The sequence below is a fragment of the Aythya marila genome, assembly GCF_965140915.1.
Source record: "Aythya marila genome assembly, chromosome: 31".
Taxonomy (NCBI): Eukaryota; Metazoa; Chordata; class Aves; order Anseriformes; family Anatidae; genus Aythya; species Aythya marila.
Genome location: NC_139072.1, coordinates 667208 through 689319, shown reverse-complemented (window position 1 = coordinate 689319; position 22112 = coordinate 667208). Strand labels below are relative to the sequence as shown.

At 61.5% G+C, this 22112-nt stretch overlaps 3 protein-coding genes across 4 annotated transcripts; all 3 read left to right on the top strand.

Moving 5' to 3' along the window:
• Window positions 1-1862: 1862 nt before the first annotated feature.
• On the top strand, window positions 1863-8743 carry WRAP53 (WD repeat containing antisense to TP53). 2 transcript variants are annotated; one of them, XM_082781497.1, is made up of 11 exons: window positions 1863-1900; window positions 1993-2080; window positions 2625-2723; window positions 2821-2929; window positions 4354-4442; window positions 5052-5142; window positions 6129-6261; window positions 6850-7058; window positions 7516-7619; window positions 7729-7872; window positions 8222-8743. In XM_082781497.1, exons 1-11 carry the CDS (start codon window positions 1879-1881, stop codon window positions 8664-8666), a joined length of 1533 nt encoding a protein of 510 aa, XP_082637623.1. In that variant the 5' UTR covers window positions 1863-1878; the 3' UTR covers window positions 8667-8743. The 2 variants fall into 2 exon arrangements, with proteins under 2 accessions (XP_082637623.1, XP_082637624.1); XM_082781498.1 differs by lacking the exons at window positions 1863-1900; window positions 6129-6261 and having other exon boundaries at window positions 1928-2080.
• Window positions 8744-9498: 755 nt separating this feature from the next.
• On the top strand, window positions 9499-16488 carry EFNB3 (ephrin B3; the record flags this gene model as incomplete). Its single annotated transcript, XM_082781617.1, has 5 exons — window positions 9499-9597; window positions 13205-13485; window positions 14976-15068; window positions 15752-15816; window positions 16483-16488. The coding sequence occupies exons 1-5, from the start codon at window positions 9509-9511 to the stop codon at window positions 16486-16488; spliced, it is 534 nt and encodes a 177-aa protein (XP_082637743.1). The 5' UTR covers window positions 9499-9508.
• Window positions 16489-17156: 668 nt separating this feature from the next.
• LOC309888957 (uncharacterized protein) lies at window positions 17157-19787 on the top strand (the record flags this gene model as incomplete). The annotated part of the gene is made up of 1 exon (XM_082781616.1): window positions 17157-19787. A coding segment is annotated over exon 1 (2253 nt), but the record flags the coding sequence as incomplete, so codon positions are not given.
• Window positions 19788-22112: the final 2325 nt, after the last annotated feature.

The window sequence follows — 22112 nt, the reverse complement described above, 5'->3', positions numbered from 1 at the left end:
TGTCTCCTGTCCACTTCGCCACGTAGCATTTCTCCTCGTTGTGACTACGCAGCTACCTGGGAATGCAGAAAATTATTTCTCTACTGCAGAGACACAGCACCACAGCTTGCTTTCTCACGTTTTGCACACTCGTGCTGGCTTCATTCACGCATTCCTTTGCTCTGTTGCCCACTCGTGCTGGCACCACACCCTGTGGCTGGCTTTGCACACTCCTCTACTCCCTTGCACGCCCCCTTGTTCTCTTGCACACTCCCCTGTTCCCTTGCACGCTGCCCTGTTCCACCCGAAGGTCTTTTATTTCCATAATTAATTATAGAGCTCTGCGGAGACAGGTACTCAGTGATCTTTTCGCAAAGCCAGCACCCCTCTGACCCAAATCCCCATCATTTACACCCAGAAAAATGGTAAAAAAGCACTCTTTGGGTGCTTTTGGTCAGCTGTTCCAGCTCACCTAACTCATGGCTACTGAGCTGGGGGGCAGCACCCACATTAGTGTTTTAATGGGTGTGATTTTTAATACCTTGATGACCCTTAATGAGCAACAGGCTCAGCCCGGAGCTGTTTTTCTCCTTGTTTTGTACCTTTTATCCCTTATTTTCCTTGCTTCCGCTAGCTCAAGGCTGCCCATCTCTTTCTTTCAGCTAAAACCCCTCCATGTTCTGTGCCATCAGTGAATTTGCTCAAAACCCCTTCTCGTCCTGCGTCCAAAAGGCTTATTGAGGAGAACTGGCCCCAAAATGGGGCCCTGGGGACCCCACTGTTGACGGGTTCTGGTGTGGCCCCATTTACCATGACCCTTTGAGCCCTGCCCCTCACCCAGTTTTTCACACAACAAATTATGTTTTTTTTTTTTAGCTCTATACTGGACGTTTTCTCCCATGGTATCACACAGGAAACTGTGTCAAGAGCTTTACTGAAATCCCCAAAAATTACATCGCTTGGTTTCCCTTGACTCAAGGGTGCATCCTCTCCCCAGCGTGTTTGAGGGTGGTGGTCTTGGGGTGATTTTGTGTTTTTTGGGGGTGTTTGTGTGTTTTGGGGGTACTTCTGTGTGGTTTGGGTGTGTGTTGTGTGGTTTTGGGGTGTTTTGTTGAGTTCTGTTTTGGGGGTGTTAGGCTACATTTCAGAGGAGTTTTTGGTGTGTGTGTGGATTGGGGGTGTCAGAGTACTCTTTTAGGGTGTTTTTGTGCATTTTTGGGATGTTAGTGTGTGACTTCAGATACGGTTTCAGGATTTGAGCTTTGGGGGTGTTTTGTGTGTCTTTGGGGTGTTGAGTTGTGGTTTGGGGGTGTTGGCCTATGCTTTACAGGTGGTTTTGGGTGTTTTTGTGTGGTCTGGCTGAGTTGGGGTACATTTTGGGGGTGTTTTTGCATGTTTTTTTGGATGTTTGAAATTTGGGATATGATTTGGGGGATTTATATGTGGAGCGTTTTGTGTGGTTCGGGGGTGTTTTGGGTGGTTTTGGGGTGCTGAGTTGTAGTTTGGGGCTGTTTTGGAGATGTTTTTGGGGTGTTTCTGTGTGTTTTTGGGGTGTTAGTGCTTTGGGGGTCTGGTTTTGAGGTATTTTTGTGGGGTTTGGGGGTGTTTTTGGCGCTGCTCGCGGTCGGTTCCGCAGTGTTTATGCTGTGGGGCTTTAATTAATTAGTAATTAAACACCGGTAAGGAGATGATGGGGGGGGAGGGGTGGTGCTGGCACTGCCGCGGCGCCCAGGCCTAAAATGGCGGCCGGGCTTCGTCAGAGCCAAGTCTCGCGAGAGCAGCGCGGAACTCTCGCGAGAGGTTGGGGCCGGGGTCGGGCGGGGGGAGGGCGAGCTGCCGAAATCTCGCGCGAGTTTGGGCGCCGCGGCGGAGCTCTCGCGAGATCTGCGCGGCGGTGTCATGGCGGCGCCCATGGGGGAAGGTGCTGGGGGGGCCCCGCCGGGACCCCCGGGGGCGGGGGGGGGCGCGGGGGGGGGCCCGGTGCTGACCCCGCCCCCCCCGTGCCCACCCCAGGGCTCGGCCCCCCCCCGGCGGGCCCGGATCCCCCCCAGGAGGAGGGGGGGGAGCGGGAGGGGCCCCCCCAGGAGATGGAGGAGCAATGGTGAGGGGGGGGCGGGGCCGGGGGGGCACCGGGACCTTGGGGGGGGGGCTCCAGGACCCCTGGGGGGGGGCATCTGGGGCCGGGGGGGGCACCAGGGTCCCGTGGGGGGGGGGGACAGTGATGGGGGGGGTGTCTTGGACACATGGGGGGGGCACCGGGACCCCCTGGGGGGGCTCCAGGACCCCTGGGGGGGGCATCTTGGGCCGGGGGGGGGGCTTGGACCCACAGGGGGGGCATAAGGACACGGGGGGGGGACATCGGGACCCCCTGGGGGGCACCTGGATCCCGTGGGGGGGCACCAGGATGGGCGGGGGGGGCCCCCAGGGGGTGCACTTGAAGGTATGGGGGGCACCTGTGTGCTTTGGGGGGGCACAAGAAACATTTTGGGGGGGGGCACCAGGGTCTGGGGGGGGGGCACAAGGATGTGGGGGGGAGGCACTGGGACCCCTCGGGGGGGGTTCCAGGCACCTGGGTCCCCTTTTTTTTTTTTTTTTTTTCTTGGGGGGGGGGGCACCCGGTTCCTAATTTTTTTTCCCCCCCCCAGGTTCCCCCTCTACGACCTGCAGCGCCCCCCCCTCCTGGTGGGGGGGGCCCGGGAGGAGTTCAGCCGCCGGCCCGAAAACTTCCTCAAGGGCTGCAAGTGGTGAGCGAGGGGGGGGGCACCGGGGTTGGGGGGGGGGGGTCTCTGGATGTCCTCGACCCCCCCCTAAATAAATTTTGGGTTTTTTTCCCCCCCCCAGGGCCCCCGACGGGTCGTGCGTGCTGACGTGCAGCGACGACAACACCCTGCGCATCTTCGACCTGCCCCCCTCCCTCTGCGGCCCCCCCGCGGGACCCCTGCCCGAAATGGTGAGGGGGGGGCAGGGGGGGGGACGGGGGGGGGGTTGGGGTGGGATTTGGGGGGGTTAGAGGGGGTTGGGGGGTGTTAGGGTGGGATTTAGGGGGGCTGAGGGGAGTCTGGGGGGGTGGTGGGGGGTGTTAGGGTGAGATTTGGGGGGGCTTAGAGGGGGTTTGGGGGGGCTGGGGGGTGTTAGGGTGGGGTTTGGGGGGAGTTGGGGGGTATTAGGGTGGGGTTTGGGGGGGCTGGGAGGGTGTAAGGGGGTATTTGGGGGGGGTTGAGAGGGTTTTGGGGGGATCTGGGGGGGTTGGGGAGGGGTTGGGGCTGGATTTTGGGGGATTGGGGGGTGTTAGGGGGGGATTTGGGGGCGTCTGGGGGAGTTTAGGGTGGGATTTGGGGGAGATTGGGAGGGTTTCAGGGGGACTGGGGGGATTTGAGGGGTCCCAGCCTCTGCCCGAAAGGGTGAGGGGGGGGGATTTGGGGGGGATTTGGGGTCCCAGCACATTTATTGGTACCCTGTGGGGGCATTTTGGGGTCCCAGGGGGGCATTTGGGGTCCTGGGGAACATTTTGGGGTGCTGGGGTTCGTTATGGGGGCCCTGGGGAGCTTTTGGGGCTGCTGGGGGCGTTGATTGGGGTCCTGGGGGGTAATTATTGGGGTCCCAGGGGAGTATTTGGGGTCCCAGAGGGGTATTTGGGGGCACTAAGAGTGGTTCTGGGGGTTCCCGGGTGAGATTTTGGGGTCCCCAGAGGTGTTTTTGGGGTCTAGGGGGGCATTTTGGGATCCCCGGGGGGAGTGGTTGGGGGCTGTAGGGGCCATTTTGGGGTCCCTGTGGTCAGTTTTGGGGTCCCGGGGGGTTTGGGGGTCAGTTCTGGGGTCCCTGGGGGTCACTTTTGGTGTCCCACGGGGTTTTAGGGTTGGTTTTGGGGTAATTTTTGGGGTCCCTGGAGGTTTTGGGGTCAGTTTTGGGGTCCCTGGGGGCAGTTTTGGGTCCCCAGGGGTTTTGGGGTCAGTTTCAGGGTTTCTCGGGGGGGGGGGGGTTGGGGTCAGTTTTGGGGTCCTGGGGGGGTTTTGGGGTCCCTGGTGGGGGCATTTGGGGTCCCAGGGGTGGGTTTTGGGTCCCTAGGGGCAGTTTTGGGGTTCTCCGGGGTCAGTTTTGGGGTCCCTGGGGGTGAGTTTTTGTGTCCGGGGGGGTTTTGGGGTCAGTTTTGGTGTCCCTGGTGGGGTCATTTGGGGTCCCAGGGTTGGGTTTTGGGTCCCTAGGGGCAGTTTTGGGGTTCTCTGGGGTCAGTTTTGGGGTCCTGGGGGCAGTTTTGGGGTTCTCTGGGGTCAGTTTTGGGGTCCTGGGGGGGTTTTGGGGTTCCTGGGGGGCAGTTTTGGGGTTCCCTGGGGGGTTTTGGGGTCCGTGCTGCCCCTCCAGCCGTGCGGTGTGCAGGTGGCGGCGCTGCGCGTGCCCGAGGGGGACACGGTGTACGACTGCGCCTGGTTCCCACTGCTGGACTCCAGCCTGCCCCACACCTGCCTGTGAGCCAACTGGGGCAACTGGGAGCACTGGGAGGGGCTGGGGGGGGGCTGGGGGGTTACTGGGAGGCAGTGGGAGGGGCTGGGGGGATGCTGGGAGGCACTGGGGGGATACTGGGAGGTGCTGGGAGGGGATGGGAACGTAACAGGGGTTACTGGGAGGCACTGGGGGATAAATGGGAGGGACTGGGGGAGGCTGGGAGGGACTGGGGGGGTACTGGGAGGTGCTGGGGGTTACTGGGAGGGGGCCAGAGGGTTACTAGGGGAGGGTGGGGGAACACTGGGAGGCACTGGGAATGTCACAGGTTACTGGGAGATGCTGGGGGGATACTGGGAGGCACTGGGGGAGGGCTTGGGGGACACTGGGAAGTACTGGGAATGTAACAGAGGTCATTGAGAGCCACTGGGGGGTTACTGGGAGAGGTTGAGGGGGGCTAGAGGGATACTGGGAGGCACTGGGAACATAACAGAGGTTACTGGAGGGGGCTGGGGGAGTACTGGGGGAGGCTGGGGGGATACTGGGAGGCAGTGGGAATGTAACAGAGGTCACTGGGAGGCACTGGTGGGTCACTGGGAGGCGCTGGGAGTCACTGGGCGTTACTGGGCGCGCAGGGTGGCCAGCAGCAGCCGGGACAACCCCGTGCACCTCTGGGACGCCTTCGACGGGAGCCTGAGGGGCTCCTTCCGCGCCCACAACCACCTGGTGGGCACTGGGGCAACTGGGAGCACTGGGGGGGGCACTGGGAGGGACTGGGGGTGCTGGGAGGGGCGCTGGGAGGGACTGGGGAGCAGTGGGAGGTATTGGGAGTGGCACTGGGAGGAGCACTGGGAGGGACTGGGGGGCAGTGGGAGGCACTGGGAGTGGCACTGGGAGGGACACTGGGTGGTTGGTGACCAGGGGTGATGGGGGTTACTGGTCAGTGACTGGGGGTTACTGGGAGGTACTGGCTGGGGACCTGGGTTGGTTGGGGGTTACCAGTCAGTGACTGGGGGTGACTGGGGGTTACCAGTGGGTGACTGGGAGTTGCTGGTCAGTTACTGGGGGTTACTGGTCGGTGACTGGAAGTCACTGGGAATGACTGGTTGGTGACTGGGAGTTGCTGGGAGGTGACTGGTTGGTGACTGGGGGTGACTGGGAGTTGCTGGCCAGTGACTGGATGTTACTGGTGAGTGACTGGTGGGTGACTGGGGGTTACTGGTTGGTGAGTGGCCAGTGACTGGGGGTGACTGGGGGCTACTGGTTGGTGACTGGTTGTTATTGGTGGGTGACTGGGAGTTACTGGTTGTTACTGGGGGTCACTGGTTGTTACTGGGGGTGACTGGTTGTTACTGGTGTGTGACTGGTTGTTACTGGGGGTCACTGGTTGTTACTGGGGGTGACTGGTTGTTACTGGGGGTCACTGGTTGTTACTGGGGGTGACTGGTTCTTACTGGGGGTGACTGGTTGTTACTGGTCGGTGACTGGTTCTTACTGGGAGTGACTGGTTCTTACTGGTGGGTGACTGGTTCTTACTGGGGGTGACTGGTTCTTACTGGTGGTGACTGGTTGTTACTGGGAGTGACTGGTTCTTACTGGTGGTGACTGGTTCTTACTGGTGTGTGACTGGTTCTTACTGGTGTGTGACTGGTTGTTACTGGGGGTGACTGGTTCTTACTGGTGTGTGACCGGTTGTTCCTGTGCGCGGTCAGGACGAGCTGGTGGCCCCGCACTCTCTGTGCTTCTCCCCCGAGGGCTCGCGGCTGCTGGGCGGCTTCGAGGGCTGCGTGCGGCTCTTCCACACCGCGCGGCCCGGCCGCACGCACGAGCACCGCGCCCTGCGCCGTGAGACGGGGGCGGGGCTAAAGGGGGGCGGGGCCTGAGGGGGCGGGGCTAGAGGGGGAGGGGCCTGGGGGAGGGCGGGGTCAAGGGACTGAGGGGGGAGGGCAATGGGAGAGAGCCCGGGGCTGGTCAAAGGGAAGGGGGCGGGGCTTGGGGGAGGGGGCAGGGCATGTATGGAAGGGGCGGGGCCTAGGGGTATGGCTACGTGGGAGGGGTCGTGGGGGTGTGGCCTAAAAGGGGGCGGGGCCTGGAGGGGACGATGGGAGGGGCACTGGGGGTATGTGCAAGGGGTGGGGGTGGGGCTTGTGGGAAGGGGGCGGGGCCTTGGGTGGGGCATGGGCAGGAGGGGAGGGGCTTGAGGGAAATGGGGAAGGGGCGGGGCTTAGTGGGAGGGGAGGGGCTGGGTAAAGGGGTGGGGCTTGGTGGAGGAAGGGGGTGGGGCTACCAGCAGGGTGGGGCTGTGAAGGGGGCATGGATGGGGCAAGGGGCGTGGCCTGTGGGTCCCGGGGGCGGAGCCATGGCTTGGGTGCGGGTGGGCGGGGCTAAGGCAGAGGGGGCGGGGCCTGACAGCTGTGCTCTCCCTGCCTACAGATGGGGGGCGTGGCCAGGGGGGCCTGATTGGCTGCCTGGCCTGTAGCCCCGCCCAGCCGGTGTTCGCCTGCGGTTCCTATGGGCGGAGCCTGGGGCTGTACGCCATGGAGGGGGGTGGGGCCCTGGCGCTGTGGCCCCGCCTCCCGGCCGCCCCCACCCACCTGCGCTTCAGCCCCGACGGGACCCTGCTCTTCGCGGGGGGGCGCAAGGTGGGCGGGGCCTCAGGGGGCGGGGCCAGGGTGTGGGGGGCGGGGCCAGGGCGTGGGGGGCGGGGCCATGGTTGGCTGGGGGCGGGGCTTTTAGGGGTGGGGTGGGAATATAGGAAGGAGGTGGGGCTGGAAGAGGGTGGGAGGGGCTTAAAGGATGGGGCGGGGTTATGGGCAGGGGTGGGGCTTGTAGGAATCAGGTGGGGCTATAGGTAGGGGGCGGGGCTTTAAAGATAGGGGCGGGGCTTTGTGCTTGGGGGCGGGGCTTAGGATTGGGGAGGGGCTTGGGTTAGGGGCGTGGCTATGTGCAGAGGGCGGGGCCTGCAGCAGGGCAGAGCCCCCAGTGACAGGTGGGGCACCGGGCGGGGCTGAGGGGGGGGGGCGTGGCCTGAGAAGGTGTGTCCCCGATGTGGGCGGGGCCTGACGGAGGGGGCGTGTCCCTGTGTGACCCCGCCCCCAGGCCCACCACATCCTGTGCTGGGACCTGCGGCGCCCGGACCGCCTCCTGCTGGGGCTGGAGCGGCGCGTGGGCACCAACCAGCGCGTCAGCTTCGACATGGACCCGTGAGTGGGGGGGGGGCTGGGGGGGGGCTGGGGGGGGCACCCCCACACCCAGGGGACCCCCCCGGGGGTGGGCGCCCCCCTACCCAGCTCCTGGTGCCCCCCCTTCCAGCTCGGGGCGCTTCCTGGTGAGCGGTGACAGCGCCGGCGTGGTCAGCGTCTGGGACACGCTGCAGCCCCCCCAGCCCGGGGACCCCCCCCTGCTGCCCCCCCAGCTGCGCTTCCAGGCCCTGCGCGACTGCGTCAACGGCACCAGGTGCGGCCCCCCCCGTGCCCCCCCCCCCCGTCACCCGTGTGTGTCCCCCCCACCCACCGCATGTCCCCCCCATCCCCATCTCATCCCTTGTGCCCACCCCATCCCCTGTCCCCCCCATCCCGTGCCCCCCCACCCCCTGACCCCCCCCCAACCTTCTGCCCCCATCCTGTGACCCCCCTTGTCCCTTTCTCATCCTGTGTCCCCCCCCATGACCCCCGTATCCCCTGTCCCCCCCATTCCCTGTCCCCCCCCACTCCTTATGACCCCCCCATCCCCTGTGCCCCCCCTCCATCCTCTGTGCCCCCCCAATCACGTTGTTCCCCCCCCCCCCTCTGTGTTCCCCCCCCAGCCTGCACCCCTCCCTCCCTCTGCTGGCCACCTCGTCGGGGCAGCGGGTGTTCCCCGCGCCGTGGGACAGTGACGAGGAGGGGGCGGCCGACGGCGACCCCCCCACGCGGGGCGACAACCGCCTGCAGATCTGGTGGTGGGGGGGCAGCGACCCCCCCGCGGACCCCGACCCCCTCGGGGACCCCGAGCCCTATGACCCCCCCATGGACCCCGACCCCCTCGGGGACCCCAACGCCGACCCCCCCATGGACCCTGACCCCCTTGGAGACCCCCAGCCCTGCGACCCCCCCACGGACCCCGACCCCCCCAGGGACCCCAACCCCTTTGCGGACCCCAACGCCGACCCCCCCACAGACCCCCACCCCCCTGGGGACCCCATTGCCACCCCCCCCGGGGCTCAGGACACCCCCGGTGCCCCCCAGCCCCTGGGGGAGGTGAGGCCGTGATATGGGGGGGGCATTTTGGGGTGGGGGGGGATTTTTTATGGTGGAGGGGGAGTATTTTTGGGGGGGGGGCTGGATTTTGGGGCTCCCCTTGTGCTGCTCTTTGTAAGAAGCGTTCTGATTGGCCGCTGCCTCCCGCCCCTCTGTGCCCGCGCTGATTTTTGGGAGGGGGGCTGGGGGGGGGCCGTGCCCCTGGTGCCCCCCCCCCGGTGCCGTGGTGGCGGCGTTGCCCCTTTAAGAGCCGGCCCCGGGGGGGCGGGGCCTGATTCCAGCAGCTTCGTCTGTTGCCATGGCAACCGGGGTGGTGACGTCATCGAGGGGAGGGGCCTGGGAGGGGGGGAGGAACAGAAGGGGGGCACTGGCCACGCCCCCTTTGTTTGGTGGCCACGCCCACAGCGCTCCTGGGCCCTGCTCCAGGCTCCGCCCACCTCCCCACAAGCCCCACCCCTGATCCCACAGCACCCTCTAAGCCCCGCCCCGGCGTGCTAAGCCCCGCCCCCCTCCCAGTCTCACCCAATCCCTGCTCTCCCTTCCCCCCGGGCCCCGCCCCCTCCTCCCTGAAGCCACGCCCACTTCAATAAACCACGCCCCTCGCACCGATCTCACCCATTTAGCCCCGCCCCTCGGCTCTACAAAACCCGCCCCCAGCCGCTCCCCCCACCCCCGAGCCCCCCCCATGACCACGCCCACCCCCCATTAACCCCGCCCCTTTTGGCCACGCCCTCCCGTTTGGCCCCGCCCCCCGCCGTTCCCGGTCGCGGTCGGGGCCGGAGCCGCCGCTGCCTCCCAGCCCCCCCCGGGACCCCCCCCCGGGACCCCCCCTCGGGACCCTCCCCCCCCCCGCCATGGCCCCCCCGGGGCTGCTGCTGCTGCTGGGAGCGGGGGCGGCGGCGCTGAGCCTGGAGCCCGTCGTGTGGCACACGCGGAACCGGCGGTGAGGGGGGGGGGGGGGGAGTGTGACACCGGGGGGGACACTGGGTGGGGGTGAGGGTGAGTGGGGGTGACACTGGGGGTGACACGGGGGGGTGGGGGGGGTGAGTGTGAGTGGGTGGGAGGCTGGGACTGGGGGGGCGGGGGGGAGAGTGAGTGTGAGACGGAGTGTGAGTGTGAGTGTGACACCGGGGGTGACACTGTGAGGATGAGTGTGTGTGAGTGTGACACGGGGGGGTTGGGGGGGCTGGAGGGGGTGTGAGGGAGTGTGAGGGTGAGACTGGGAACAGCAGGGGGCTGGGGGGGCAGGGGGGAGAGTGAGTGTGAGTGTGTGAGTGTGAGACAGTGCGTATGGGAGTGTGAGAGTGTGAGTGTGAGTGTGACACTGAGTGTGTGTGTGTGAGACTGCACATGGGAGTGTGAGACTGTGAGTGTGACACTGTATGGTAGTGTGAGTGTGTGTCTGTGTGACTGTGAGACTGTGAGTGTGACTGTGTGTATGGGAGTGTGAGTGTGAGAGTGTGTGACTGTGAGTGTGTGAGTGTGAGACTGTATGGTAGTGTGAGTGTGTGTGTGTGTGTGAGTGTGACTGAGTGTGAGACTGTGTGTGAGTGTGGCACTGTGTGTGACACTGAGTGTGACACCGTGAGAATGAGTGTGTGTGAGTGTGACTGACACGGTGTGAGTGTGACACTGGGGTGTTGGGGGGAGTGTTGGGAGGGGGTGAGTGGGAGACTGGGACCAGCAGGGGGCTGGGGGGGGCAGGGGGAGAGTGAGTGTGAGAGTGTGAGTGTGACACTGGGAGTGTGACTGTGTGTGAGACTGTGTGTGTGAGACGCTGTGTGTGAGAATGAGCGTGCGTGAGTGTGAGACTGGGACCAGCAGGGGGGAGAGTGAGTGTGACACTGAGTGTGAGTGTGAGAATGTGAGTTTGTGACAGTGTGAGTGTGAGACTGTATGTATGGGAGTGTGAGGCTGTGTGCGCGTGTGACACTGTGAGTGTGTGTGAGTGTGACACTGGGGTGGGGGGGGGGAGGAGGGGGAGATGTTGGGAGGGCGCTGGAGAAGGTGAGTGTGAGTGTGAGTGTGAGTGAGTGTGAGACTGGGACCGGTAGGGGGCTGGGGGGGGGGACAGGGGTGAGAGTGAGTGTGAGTGTGTGTGTAAGTGTGTGTGTGACAGCATGGGAGTGTGAGTGTGTGAGACTGGGGGTGTGTGACAGTGTGTGAGAATGAGTGTGTGTGTGTGTGTGTGTGTGACACCGCGTGAGTGTGACACTGAGTGTGCGAGTGTGAGACTGAGTGTGCAAGAATGAGTGTATGACACTGTCACCGTGCATGTGTGAGTGTGAGACTGAGTGTGAGTGTGCAACTGTGTGTGTGACGGTGTGACACTGAGTGTGAGACTGCGTGTGTGTGTGACTGTGAGTGTGTGTGAGCGTGACACCATTGGTGAGACCGTGTGTGAGGGTGAGCGTGACACCGCGTGAGACCGTACGGGTGTGAGTGTGACCCCGAGTGTGAGTGTGACCTCCAGCATGTGACTGGTGCCGTGTGAGCGTGCAACGCCGGGAGCTGGCAGCGAGAAAGGGCTGGGGGGGGGGCTTGGGTGGGTGAGTGTGAGTGTGACACGGTGCCGGGGTGTGTGTGTGTGCACGGGGGGGGAGGTGTGTGGGACTGAGCGTGACCATGTGTGTGTGCAACGTGTGCATGAGTGTGACATGCATGTGCATGCGATGCTAGGTGCGTGTGACACGTGTGTGACACGTGTGACACGCGGTGTGTGTGTGCCCGTTGGCCTTGCACACTTGTGCTGCCGTGTGTCACGTACTGGGGTGAGTGTGAGTGTGGCTGGGTGTGCCGCGGGGTGCTCGTGGGACACGTGTGGGTGTGCCACGGGGGTGTGGTGGGTGCGTGTGACGCTGCACACGCGTGTGCGTGATGTGAGTGTGAGACGGGGGGGCATTGTGTGTGCAAGTCTGTGTGTGTGTGTGCACAACGGGTGTAGCTACACGTCTGTGTGTGTGTGCAGATGCACACCCATGTACATGTACACCCTTTGTGTGCACCCCTGTATGTGTGTGCACATGTTCCTGTGTGTGTGTAATGTGCGAATGTACACACGTGTACATGTGTGTACATGTATGTATGTGCAAGGGGATGCCCGTGTGTGTGTGTACACGTACATCTGTGCACCAAGTGCATGTGCACGTATGGAAGTGTGCACAGTGCGTGTGTACGCCTGTGCGTATGCATGTACCTGTGTGTACATGTACACCCGTGTGTGTGTGTGTACACATATGTAAGTGTGCAAGATGCACGTGTGTGCTCGTGTATGTGCGTGTACATGTATGTGTGTGCCATGTAACCCCATGCATATGTGTGTGTACACATCTGTGTGTGCAAGATGTGCATGTACACGCATACATGTATGCAAGTGTGCAAGGTGCGTGTGTACACTCGTATGAGTGTGTACACGCGTGTAAGTGTGCAAGGTGCAAGTGTATGCCCATTGATGTGGATGTGGATGTGTGTGCACACATATGCCCATGTGTGTACATGTATATAGTGCACCATGTGTGTGTACGTGTGTGTACATGTACATATGTGTGCAAGCTGCGTGTATACACCTGTGTACATGTGTGTGTGTGTAAGGTGTGTGTGTACACCCATGCATGTGTGTGTACATGTATGTATGTAGGTGTGTGTGCGCATGTATGCCCATATGTTTGTGTACATGGGTGCACTGTGTATGTGTGCACACATATGTAAGTGTGCAAGCTGCGTGTGTACACGTGTGTAAGTGTGCAAGGTGTGTGTGTACACCCATGCGTGTATATGTACATGTATGTATGTGGGTATGTGCGTACATGTATGCCCATCTGTGTGTGTACACGTACATATGTGTGCAAGCTGTGTGTGTACATGTGTGCACACTTATGTAAGTGTGCAAGCTGCATGTGTACACCTGTGTACATGTGTGTGCACATATGTAAGTGTGCAAGGTGCACATGTATGCCCATGTATCTGTGTACATGTATGTATGTGCACCATGTACATGTGTGCACATGTATGTATGTGTGCAAGCTGTGTGTGTACACCTGTGTACATGTGTGTAAGTGTGCAAGGTGTGTGTGTACAGCCGTGTGTGTGTACATGTATGTATGTGGGTGTGTATGCACATGTGTGCACATATATGTGTGTATATGTACATGTGTGCACTGTGTGCATGTGCACATGTGTGTACACGTACATATGTGTGCAAGCTGAGTGTATACATGCGTGCACACGTGTGTGTGTACACCTGTGTACATGTGTGTGCACATATGCAAGTGTGCAAGGTGCACATGTATGCCCATGTATCTGTGTACATGTAGTATGTGCACCATGTACATGTGTGCACACGTATGTAAGTGTGCAAGCTGCGTGTGTACACCCGTGTATGCGCGTGTACACGTGTGTAAGCGTGCAAGGTGCACGTGCACGCCCATGTATCTGCGTACATGTAGTATGTGCACCATGTACACACACACACGCGTGCACACGCGTGTCTGTGGCTCTGGCACACGCGTGTGACCCCCCGTCCCCCCCCCTTTCCCGGTGCCCCCCCCCAGGTTCCTGGCGGCGGGGGGCTACGTGCTGTACCCGCAGATCGGGGACCGTCTGGACGTGGTGTGCCCGGGGGCGGCGGGGGGGGGCTACGAGTACTACAAGCTGTACCTGGTGGGGGGGGCGCAGGGGGGGCTGTGCCGCGCCCCCCCCGCCCCCGCCCCCGCCCCGCTGCTCACCTGCGACCGCCCCCAGCGCGAGCTGCGCGCCACCATCAAGTTCCAGGAGTTCAGCCCCAGCCTCTGGGGCCACGAGTTCCGCCGCCTCAGCGACTATTACATCATCAGTGAGCGCGTGACGTCACCGGGGGGGCGGGGGGGGGGAGGGGAGGGGGAGGGGGAGGGGTGGGGGTGGGGGTAGGGGGTGGGGGGAGGGAGGGGAGAGGGAGGGGAGAGGGAGGGGAGAAGGAGAGGGAGGGGAGGGGGAGAGGGAGGGGAGGGGGGGAGGAGGGAGGGGAGGGGGGGAGGTCATCAGGGGTGTGACGTCATCGTGAGGGGGTGTGACGTCATCAGCGAGCGCGTGATGTCACCGGGGGGCGGGGGGGGGGAGGGGAGGGGGTGGGGGGTGGAGGGAGGGGGGAGGGAGGGGAGAGGGAGGGGAGAAGGAGAGGGAGGGGAGGGGGAGAGGGAGGGGAGGGGGGGAGGTCATCAGGGGTGTGACGTCATCGTGAGGGGGTGTGACATCATCAGTGAGCGCGTGACGTCACCGGGGGCGGGGGGGGGAGGGGGAGGGGGAGGGGGAGGGGGAGGGGGAGGGGTGGGAGTGGGGGTAGGGGGTGGGGGAAGAGGGAGGGGAGAGGGAGAGGGAGAGGGGAGGTGGGAGGGAGGGGAGGGGGGAGGTGGGGAGGTCATCAGGGGTGTGACGTCATTGAGGGGGTGTGACGTCATCAGTGAGCACGTGATGTCACCGGGGGGCGGGGGGGGAGGGGAGGGGGAGGGGGTGGGAGGGGGAGGGGGGAGAGGGAGGGAGGGGAGAGGGAGAGGGAGGGGAGGGGGGAGAGGGAGGGAGAGGAGAGGGAGAGGGAGGGGAGGGGGTGAGGGAGAGGGGAGGGGGTGAGGTCATCAGGGGTGTGACGTCATTGAGGGGGTGTGACATCATCAGTGAGCGCGTGATGTCACAGGGGGGGGAGGGGAGGGGGAGGGGTGGGGGGGGTGGAGGGAGGGGATGGGGGAGGTGGGAGGGAGGGGAGAGGGAGAGGGAGAGGGGAGGGGGAGAGGGAGGGGAGGGAGTGAGGTCATCAGGGGTGTGACGTCATTGAGGGGGTGTGACGTCATCAGTGAGCGAGTGACGTCACCGGGGGTGGGTGGGGGAGGGGGGGGGAGGGGGTGGGGGTGGGGGGAGGGAGGGGAGGGAGGGGAGAGGGAGAGGGAGGGGAGGGGGTGAGGTCATCAGGGGTGTGACATCATTGAGGGGGGTGTGACGTCATCAGTGAGCGCGTGATGTCATGGGAGAGGGGGTGGGAGAAGAGGGGGAGGGGGGAGAAGGGGGTGTGACGTCATCAGGAGGGGAGTGGAGGGGAGGAGGAGGGGAAAGGAGCTGGGGAGGAGGGCGAGTGAGGTCATCCGGAGCGGTGTGACGTCATTGGGAGGGGGTTATGACGTCATCAGGAGAGGGCGTGATCACTGCAAGGGTGATGACGTCATCATAAAGGTGGTGACATCATCACGGGGGGGTGAGGTCACCGGGGGGAGCTGTGAGGTCAGGCAGCCGCCCTCCCCCACCCTGTGACGTCATGGGGGCGGCGGTGACGTCATCGGGTGATGTCACACCCCGCAGCCACCTCGGACGGGACCCCGGAGGGGCTGGAGAACCGCCAGGGGGGGGCCTGCGAGACGCGGGCCATGCGCGTCACCCTGCGCGTCGGGCAGCGTGAGGGCGGGGCCACGCGGGGGGCGGGGCCACGCGGGGGGCGTGGTCTCGTGGGGGCGTGGTCATGGGGGGCGGGGCCATGGGGGAGTGGGGTTATGTGGGGGCGGGGGCAGGGAGTGGGGGCAGATGGGGACAGGACACGGGGGGTGGGGGCATGTGGGGGAGGGGCCTATGGGGGGCGTGGTCACAGGGGGCGTGGTCACAGGGGGCGGGGTCAGAGGGGGCGGGGTCAGAGGGGTGGGGTCAGGTGGGGACGGGGTCACACGGGGTGGGGTCACCGGAGGACATGGGGGAGGGGCCACCGGGGTGGGGTCACGTGGAGGGAGGGGCCAAATGGGGCGTGGTCAATGGGGGCGTGGCCAATGGGGGGCGTGGCCTCTAGGGGCGTGGCTACGTGGGGGAGGGGCCAAAGGGGATGGGGTCAGACGGGGACAGGGTCTCGGGGGGTGGGGGTCACCTGGGGTCATGGGGGTGGGGTCACGCGGGGGGAGGGGTCACGCGGGGGCGGGGCCACATTGGGGCGGGGTCACGTGAGGGCGGGGTCACGTGGAGGGAGGGGGTAACACAGACAGCACCCGGGGGGGGGTCCTGGGTCCCATGGGGGGGTCCATAGGCGGGGTTGGGGGGGTGTTGGCAGTGCCCCTCCCCCCCCTCACCCCCCCCTTTTTTTCCTTCCTCCCCAGGACCGGGGGCGGGGCCGGCACCAGAGGAGGGGGGAGGGGCAGCGCCTGGCCAGGAGGGGGCACAGGTACGGGGGGGGGGGGAGGGTTCGGGGGGGGGGAATTGGGGGAGGGAGAATGGGGGGGGGGAAATGGGGGCTTGGGGGGGGGGCGGGGTGCTTGGGGGGCAGGAAGGGGGATGGGGGGGTCCTGGGGGGGGTCACTGGGTGGAATGGGGGGGTCTGGGGTACTGGGGGGAATGGGGGGGGGGGTTGGTCCATGGGGGAGGGGCACTGGGGGGGGCTGGGGGGGGGTTGGGGTTACCTGGAGGGGAGCGGGGGGGGGGGTGGGGACCTGGGGGGGGCTGGGACCTGGGGGGGTCCCTCTGGGGTCCTCCAGGGGGGATCCCTCCCCCCCCTTTTGCCCCCCCCCTCCCCCCCCCCATTAACCCCTCCCCCCCCTTTTGCCCCCCAGGGCCATCGAACGGCACCGCCCCCCCCCCTCCCCCCCGCCCCTCCCCCCTTTTGGCCGGGGGGGCCGCGGGGGGGGCGGCGCTGGCGGCGCTGCTGGGGGCGGGGGGGGCCGCGCTCTGCTGGTGGCGGCGCCGGGGCCCCCCCAAGGGCCCCCCCCCGGCCCCCCCCCAGGCCGCCCCCCCCCGGCCCCGCCGCCGCCGCCCCCCCCCCCCCGGCTGCCCCCTGCGGGAGCTGCCCCTCCCCCCCCCCGCCCCGCCCCCGCCCCCCGCCCCCTACTACAAGGTGTGAGGGGGGAGGGGCGCAGGGTGCCCCCGGGACCGGCCCCAAAATTGGGGGAAATGAGCCCAAAATGAGCCCCTCCCCCACCCCAATGGGGCTGGGCGGGGAGGAAAGGGTTAACCCCGGGGGGCGGGGCCTCCAAGGGGGCGGGGCCTCATCAGGGGGCGTGGTTTGAGCCCGTGGGCGCGGCTTAGCCGAGGGGCGGGGCCTCCCCCGGCGTTGAGGCCTGGGCCCGAGGGGGCGGAGCCTGGAGACCGGCGCCTCCTGATTGGCTGTGGGCTCGCCCACGTGATGGGAGACGTACGCCCCGCCCCCTCCTGGACGTGACGTCACGCCGCGGATTGGACTTCCGGTCGGGGACTGTCCTGGTTTCAGTTAGAACAGAATTAATTTTCTTCCTAGTAGCTGGTGGAATGCTGTGTTTTGGCTTAGGATGAGAAGAGTGCTGATAACACCCCGATGTTTTAATTGTTGCAGAGCAGTGCTTATACCAAGCCAAGGACACCTCAGACTTTTGCTCTGTCCTGCCAACAGGCAGGCTGGGGGTGCAGTAAGAGCTGGGAGGGGACAGACCCAGGACAGGTGACCCGAACTAGCCAAAGGGGTATTCCATACCATCTGACGTCATGCTAAACAATATATAGGGGTGGCTAGCCGGGGGGAGGGGGCCGGACTGCTCGGGGTTAAGCTGGGCATCGGTCAGCGGGTGGTGAGCAATTGCATTGTGCATCACTTGTTTGTACATATTATTATTAGTAGTACTATTATCATCATTGTATTATTATTATTATTATTATTATTTTCCTGTCTTATTAAACTGTCTTTATCTCAACTCACGGGCTTCACTTTCCATTTCTCTCCCCCGTCCCAGAGAGGGAGGGGGGAGGGTGAGCGAACGGCTGCGTGGTGTTTAGCTGCCAGCCGGGTTAAACCACGACAGTCTTTTTGGCGCCCAACGTGGGGCACGAAAGGTTGAGATAACGGCAGATCTGACTAGAGTGTGTTAAACTAAAATTGGTATAAGTATTAGACCTGCTTAATAGTCACTTGTCATAATGCTGATTGCTTTAATCTCAACTGTGCTGCGCCTGTTTTCCAAATTGAGTATTATAGCACGTTATTTTCCGTATGTGCTCTCTGTCATGTTGTTTATCCTCTCCGGGCCCTGGTTTCAGACCATTATGGTACTGTGTGTTGTATCAGTGGCTTATGAGATGATGAAATATCTGGCCATGACTCTAACCTGGTATTTGTACTCAGTAACATCTTCGATTCTATACTTTGGAAACTGTATTTTGGAAACTATTAGCAATTGTATCTGTTGCCTTTTTTCATTAGGGAGTCAATCTGTGGAGGGGAAAGGGGAAGATAATTTTTCTTACTTGATCACTCTCCCTTTCTCCTTCACCACCCCTGTACCCTCCTTGGTCACTCTCCCTTCCTCCTTCACCACCCTCTTATCCTCCGAGTTTATTACAATAGCTCTCCAAGATATTGAATATCCTTGGGATACTCAGACCAGCATAGTCCTGTTGTTCTGCCTCCTGAATGCACTTCAGGTTCTGCTTAAAGTTAAACAACTACTTAGGAAACTCATCCGGAGATCTGCCCGGAGGCAGTATAGTTGTGGGTGGCAGGGAGTATGGGAGGATATGGGCAGGCATCTAGACCAGTTGGCACCCCCAGTGTTTTGGAAATTCACCCCTGAACAAGTGCAAAATCCTCAAAAACTGGCAGAATGCTTGAATAAAAGGTGTCGCGATTCGGGAAGTTCCAAAGTAACACAAATCATTGTAACATGCTGGGGCCTGGCTTACGCCTATCGAGCTGCCATGGATACTGCTATCAACTTAGTGACAGACCCTGCGGCCACTCCAAGTCCCGTGACAGATCCAACGGCCACTGTGACCCCTACGGTGGACTCTGCAGCCGCTCCAGTCCCAGCTTCTGCAGATGCTCCAGTCCCAGCTCCTGCAGCCGCTCCAGTCCCAGTTCCTGCAGCCGCTCCAGTCCCAGCTCCTGCAGCCGCTCCAGTCCCAGCTCCTGCAGCCGCTCCAGTCCCAGCTCCTGCAGCCGCTCCAGTCCCAGCTCCTGAAGCCGCTCCAGTCCCAGCTCCTGAAGCCGCCCCAGTCCCAGCTCCTGAAGCCGCCCCAGCTCCAGTTCCTGCAGCCGCTCCAGCTCTGGTTCCTGCAGCTGCTCCAGTCCCAGCTCCTGCAGCTGCTCCAGTTCCAGCTCCTGCAGCCGCTCCAGCTCCGGTTCCTGCAGCCGCTCCAGCTCCAGTTCCTGCAGCCTCTCCAGTTCAAACTCCTGCAGCCGCTCCAGCTCCGGTTCCTGCAGCTGCTCCAGTTCAAGCTCCTGCAGCCGCACCAGTTCCAGCTCCTGCAGCTGCTCCAGCTCCAGCTCCTACTGCTGCTCCAGTCCCAGCTCCTGCAACTGCTCCAGCTCCAGTTCCAGCTCCTGTAGCCGCTACAGCTCCGGTTCCTGCAACTGCTCCAGCTCCTGTAGCCGCTCCAGCTCCTGTGGCCGTGTCAGAGAAACGAGCTGTAGCAGTGCAAGTTGACCCTGCAGAGGGCATTCCAACCCCTGTGGCAGACCCTGTAACAAAGTCAGAGAAACGAGCAGTAGCAGTGCAAGCTGCCCCTGTAGAGAAGGTGAAAATATGGTACAGAAATTCAAGTCGTTTAGAACGCAGAGAGTCTTCTGCCAATCCAGGTAAGGCTTCTGCCAAAACTAAGTATAGAGATGACGAAGATGATGACGACGCTGGGCCGTCAAGGATTCAGGAGGAGGAAGATGAGGATGCCGAAAGAGCAACAGTAACTACCCGAAGCCTAAACGAGCGCGAGCTACGAGATGTGCGAAAAGATTTTGGTCGCTGTATAGGTGAGCAGCTTGTCACCTGGCTGCTCCGGTGCTGGGACTCTGGAGCCAATTGTGTGGAATTAGACGGCAGGGAAGCCAAGCGGCTGGGATCCCTTGCTCGAGACGCCGGCATTGACAAAGCAATTGCAGATGGAGCACGACCCACCAGCCTCTGGAGGCGTCTCCTCTCAGCTGTGAGGGAAAGGTATCCCTTCAAGGAAGATATTTTATGTCTACCAGGCAAGTGGACCACTATGGAGAAGGGAATCCAGTACCTGAGGGAATTAGCCGTACGGGAAGTGATTTATGAGGATCCAGACCTCAAACAAACATCCACAGATCCAGATGAAGTCAAGTGTACACGACCCATGTGGCGGAAGTTTGTACGGAGTGCACCATCATCATATGCCAGCTCATTGGCAATAATGGCCTGGAAAGAGGATGAGGAACCCACAGTGGGTGAAGCGGCTAAACAACTCCGGCAGTACGAAGAAAGTCTCTCCTCTTCCTTACAGGCCTGCGTCTCAGCTGTGGAGAAACTTTCTGAAAAGGTTCACCAACTTGAAGAGAATCTATTGTCCTCCCCACCTGAACCAACCAGTGCCCACCGACCAAAGGAGAACACTTGGGAGAAACTTTCTGAAAAGGTTCACCAACTTGAAGAGAGATTATTCTCCTTCGCACCTGTACAAAGCAGTGTCTCAGCTGTCAGGGGTAGGCGTTCACCCACACAAGGAAGACGATATGGTGGGTACTCACCCCGTGCCACCCTGTGGTTTTACTTACGAGACCATGGAGAGGACATGAGAAAGTGGGATGGAAAATCTACCGCGACCCTAGAGGCACGGGTACGTGAGTTGCAAAAGAAAACAATCAGGAAGAAGGGATTCTCTGAAAAGTTTGCTGCTCCAACTTCCAGCAGACAGTCCTTCAAACACAGAAACGAGGAAGATTCTGACCAGGATTAGGGGGGCCCTGCCTCCAGCCAGGGGGAGGAAAGGGACAATCGAGTTTATTGGACTGTGTGGATTCGATGGCCTGGCACATCAGACGCACAGAAGTATAAGGCTTTAGTAGACACCGGTGCACAATGCACTATAATGCCATCGAGCTATAAAGGACCAGAGCCCATCTATATTTGTGGAGTGACAGGGGGATCTCAGCAGTTGACTGTATTGGAGGCTGAAGTGAGTCTGACTGGGAATGAGTGGGAAAAGCACCGTATTGTGACTGGCCCGGATGCTCCATGTATCCTTGGCATAGACTATCTCAGAAGAGGATATTGCAAGGACCCAAAAGGGTTCCGGTGGGCTTTTGGTATAGCTGCCTTAGAGACAGAGGGCATTAAACAATTATCTACCTTGCCTGGTCTCTCAGAGGACCCCTCTGTGGTGGGGTTGCTGAGGGTCGAAGAACAGCAAGTGCCAATCGCTACCACAACTGTGCACCGGCGGCAATATCGCACCAACCGAGACTCCCTGATTCCCATCCATAAGCTAATTCGTCAATTGGAGAGCCAAGGAGTGATTAGCAAGACTCATTCACCTTTCAATAGTCCCATATGGCCAGTGCAAAAGTCTAATGGCGAGTGGAGACTAACAGTGGACTATCGTGGCCTGAACGAAGTGACGCCACCACTGAGTGCTGCAGTGCCGGACATGCTGGAACTTCAGTACGAACTTGAATCGAAGGCAGCCAAGTGGTACGCCACAATTGATATCGCTAATGCATTTTTCTCCATCCCTCTAGCAGCAGAGTGCAGGCCACAGTTTGCTTTCACTTGGAGGGGAGTCCAATATACTTGGAATCGACTGCCCCAGGGGTGGAAACACAGCCCTACCATTTGCCATGGGCTGATCCAGTCTGCACTGGAGCAGGGGGAAGCTCCTGAACACCTGCAGTACATCGATGACATTATTGTGTGGGGTGACACAGCAGAGGAAGTTTTCGAGAAAGGGAAGAAAATAGTCCAAATCCTTCTGAAAGCTGGTTTTGCCATAAAACAAAATAAAGTCAAAGGACCTGCACGAGAGATCCAGTTTTTAGGAATAAAATGGCAAGATGGACGTCGTCAAATCCCAATGGATGTGATCAACAAAATAACAGCTATGTCTCCACCAACTAACAAAAAAGAAACACAGACTTTCCTAGGTGTTGTGGGGTTTTGGAGAATGCACATCCCAAATTACAGTCTGATTGTAAACCCACTCTACCAAGTAACCCGTAAGAAGAATGAGTTTGAATGGGGCCCTGAACAACGACAAGCCTTTGAACAAATTAAGCAGGAAATAGTCCATGCAGTAGCCCTTGGGCCAGTTCGAACAGGACCAGATGTAAAGAATGTGCTCTACACTGCAGCCGGGGAAAACGGCCCCACCTGGAGCCTCTGGCAGAAAGAACCTGGGGAAACTCGAGGTCGGCCCCTGGGGTTTTGGAGCCGGGGATACAGAGGGTCTGAGGCCCGCTATACTCCAACTGAAAAGGAGATACTGGCAGCATATGAAGGAGTTCGATCTGCTTCAGAGGTGGTCGGTACTGAAGCGCAGCTCCTCCTAGCACCCCGATTGCCAGTACTAGGCTGGATGTTCAAGGGAAGGGTCTCTTCTACGCATCATGCAACTGATGCTACATGGAGCAAGTGGATTGCACTAATTACTCAGCGGGCTCGAATAGGAAACCCCAGTCGCCCAGGAATATTGGAAGTGATTATGGACTGGCCAGAAGGTAAATACTTTGGGATATCATCAGAGGAGGAGGTGGGTCGTGCTGAA